Below are 3,639 nucleotides of genomic sequence, written 5' to 3' on the forward strand. Positions count from 1 at the left end.
AATTTTTGAGTAGACAACAAAGCCAGTTGTAATTCCTCAGTTTTTGGGTAGAATATTACCCAATTTATGAGTACAATATTTCATTAAAACCCAGTAAAGTTCAGCCGGAAATAAGCCGGAATTCCAGCTGTTTCCAGTCAGTATTCCGGCTCCAGTGACACAACCGATTCTAGTTAGAATAGGTTGTGTCACTGGAGCCGGAATACTGACTGGAGCCAGCCGGAATTCCGGCTCATTTCTGACTGAACTTTACTGAGAAACATCCGGATTATGACTTGCAATTCTAAATGGTTTCTGTAAGAAGAAATGCAACAACCGATTCCTATTTAAATTGGTTCATGATCGATTGTTGCATTTGAACTGGAACTAAACCGGTTTACATCCAGTGAAGAAATTGGCCGTCAAAATTTTGTTTTGGATACAACACAATGCAGTCTTTCTTTTCTTATGGAATATTTTTACAATAATAATTAAAGAAACTTCTGTTTATTAAATTTTATGGTTTTTAGTAAGTATTGTATAAAAAAGTTGTCCTTTTATTTGTTGTCAATACGTGCGCGGGAAACTTCAATAAAAGTTTGGACGAGTCTATTCACAGTTGTCCTCTGACTGTGCGGAATTATATTATATATGGCACATGCCAGAAAGTCCCAAAACATTCTAAAATTAGGTGGCACCTCCACTCCGAGAACTGCGTGGCATTTGAATAAAATTTCCACTGCATGAATAGAATTGTTAGTCTCGAATATAACTTTTTTCTCACAAATGACGGCATAATTTCCTCTTTTCATCGGGCTTGCTACGCACACCATGTGTAGTTTGGAATCAGTTGCGGGGGATGCCACGTATGTATCTAAGCACTCCTAATGACGATATAAAATCATTACATCTAACCTTATGTATATTATATTGCATTTACCCCAATCCAACGAATTAAAATTGAAGCCGAATGTTCTTCGCCTACAGTTGGACAGCCTACCAGCGTTCTTTTTTGTCCGCGAATTGGCATATGAGAAATTATTCTCAAGCATCCTCGAATGTGATCTGTGAATAGTTTTACAAATTTAAAATTTTATGACAGACCTTTGGGCTAAATTAAAAAAAAATATATCTCACCATCTTCTACTCTAGAGAATCTGGACGGTGAATAAGATAGACACTGAGAGAAGACATCCTCGATTTTGAGACCTTCTGTTCTGTTAGGATACAATCTCTCAAACATTTGACGAATCTAGAAAAAGTGATATGATATAAATATTCATATGTTCCGTGAATACCATAAAGTGAAATAGTAAATAATAAAAAATAAACATGTTACCACCAATCCTTCATATGAACACAGGTGTGGAAACATATCCAAGATATCATTAACGGGTTTCTTTTCTTTTAATAACAGTTTGAGGACTGGAAAGCATCGGTCCATTTCATCACAAATATGTTCTGCTACTGATGCCGATGCAAGCATTACTCGGAGCAATTGAGCCCGCTCTACAAGTTCAGTTGAAACGGACTCTTCTACAGTCATAGTTCCTCGATTATATTTATGTTTTTCTGCAGGTAGCTGTTTGATGACATTCCGGATGCGATGAAATATCATGCCAGTATGAGCACCCTTTTCCTTGCCTCCGTTGCGCCAAAAGAAAAATGACTAGCATGAAAATAATTATAATTATATTAGAGAAATTAAATAAGCATAGAATAACAAACCTCATCAGGAGCAGTTGGTGTGACTCGCGTATTACTAAGTTGTGGAAATAATTTTACGATTTGAACAGCTGCCGCATGCTGTTGATCAACAGAAGGATACCTGCGCATTTAGAGATCATTGGTTCGTTACTCCGAAAAAGACCAAAAAGATTCCGTGAAAGATTAAGTTCTAAATTTCTTAAAAAAAATCTAAATGGTAAAAGTATGAACGGTATTTGATTCGTAATTCTTTGCATGCTGGGACACATCTATTATTTTCTGAAGAAAATCGGTCAGTTTATTACTGTTTTAAAAGTCTGTAAATGTCTGGACCAGGCATACGCAGAACTTTTTTTTAATCACAGATATCATACTTTTTGATCTGCCTCTCGTTTCTTCTGCTGCAAATTTTGTGCATTGGACGTATTCGGTCTATCCACTCATTGAATATTTACTAGAAGTATATGCTAGAAAATGCATGAAAATTCTCGACAAACATATGATTACGGCCTAAAAGCCAACTGTCAAAATCCACTTTGAATGGAAATTCCGGACAAACCGTTACACGCCAATCACAGATGTTGGTAGTAAACGAAAGAGAAAAGTTTTCTCTTTCATAAACTGTTGTGAGCTGTGTTCGACTAGTAACGGTTTGTCTGGAATTTCCATTCAAAGTGGATTTTGACGGTTGGCTTTTAGGCCGTAATCACATGTTCGTCGAGAATTACAGCAAAAGAGACGGGAATGAAAGTATGCTAATTCTGCATATTTTTGTTTCTCAGTGCAGCAAATCTGTCCACAGTCTGTAAATCTGGCATCGCTGTTGCTCGATTCAACGACATTGCGGCTTAGTTAGACCCTTTGGTCGATTTACGATTGAACTGTATATGTAAACAAATAAACACGCTCGCTATAAACAGAAATTGTATACCTTTAAATTATGTTGGTTTAAATGTTTAAGTTATTATAATTCGTCGTCGTCGGTCGTCTTTATAATTTTGTGCCGGAACATGACGAATTACGCTTTCTAAGTACCACCGTCAAAGACGCATGTACGTTCTTATGCCGAAGTTTATAAATCGAACCAGATTGAAGATGTGAAAAGAATGGTCAATATTGAAATCAGGATGCGAAGAACTGATAACTATGTGGTTTCCTCTAGCAGTTTGTACTGTGTTTCATACATTTCTTTATATTTATAATCAGAAGTGAAGTTGTTTGGCCGTGCTTCATTACTATGCATACTTCATAGTTTCATAGGCTCAATGAAGTAATAATGCATGATACTGATTGACTACGATGTTTTTTTGAAATAGGAGCTTCACAACGAAAGGCATTGCTTTTCTCTGCTCATAGACAGTGTTAGATCACCTGCATATTTGCTCGAAGGACTACTAAGGGCCGATTTTTTCATTCTCGCTTAACGTCTTAACCAGGTTTAAACGTACTGGTGAACCCGGTTTAAAATTTAAGCGAGGATAAAGAAATTGGCCGTAAGCCCTATAAATATGTATAGGCATTGCGCATTTCGCCGCAAGGTTGCTCTAGCGGAGAGACTCGTGCGGTTCAATGTAAACAATTCATTCTATCACACTTTAAGGAGTGTTCATAGTTTGATGCACTAGTAGAGTAACAAATAAAACTTTCTACTTGCCTTTGACCGTCCATTATTTGAGTCTCCATTTGCTTGCATGCAACTCGTGTAAGATGATTTAAACCGTCCTTATCTGGTACGATCCCTTGATCCAAAATTGGATACAAAATTTTCATTCGGAATTTTGCGTCATCTTCGAATGTCGAACGGTTAATCTGAAAACGTTAAATATGTATAGTACGACAAGCGCTTACAGTAATTATAGTAGAAAGTTTACCAAATTTTGAACATTAGTGGAAGTCTCATCAATTTTATCTTTGGTCGGATTAGCGTCAGAACTATAGTTTTTTATTATGTTA

General features: G+C 36.5%; 1 protein-coding gene across 1 annotated transcript; it reads right to left on the bottom strand.

The window, feature by feature from the left end:
• Positions 1 to 394: 394 nt before the first annotated feature.
• LOC131691252 (uncharacterized) lies at positions 395 to 2,018 on the bottom strand. Its single transcript, XM_058977516.1, has 5 exons — positions 1,708 to 2,018; positions 1,319 to 1,648; positions 1,117 to 1,231; positions 920 to 1,044; positions 395 to 863 (listed from the first exon to the last, which is right to left on the bottom strand). Exons 1-5 carry the CDS (start codon positions 1,813 to 1,815, stop codon positions 537 to 539), a joined length of 1,005 nt encoding a protein of 334 aa, XP_058833499.1. The 5' UTR covers positions 1,816 to 2,018; the 3' UTR covers positions 395 to 536.
• Between the last annotated feature and the right edge of the window lie 1,621 nt (positions 2,019 to 3,639).

This window comes from Topomyia yanbarensis, chromosome 3, assembly GCF_030247195.1.
Source record: "Topomyia yanbarensis strain Yona2022 chromosome 3, ASM3024719v1, whole genome shotgun sequence".
Lineage (NCBI taxonomy): Eukaryota > Metazoa > Arthropoda > Insecta > Diptera > Culicidae > Topomyia > Topomyia yanbarensis.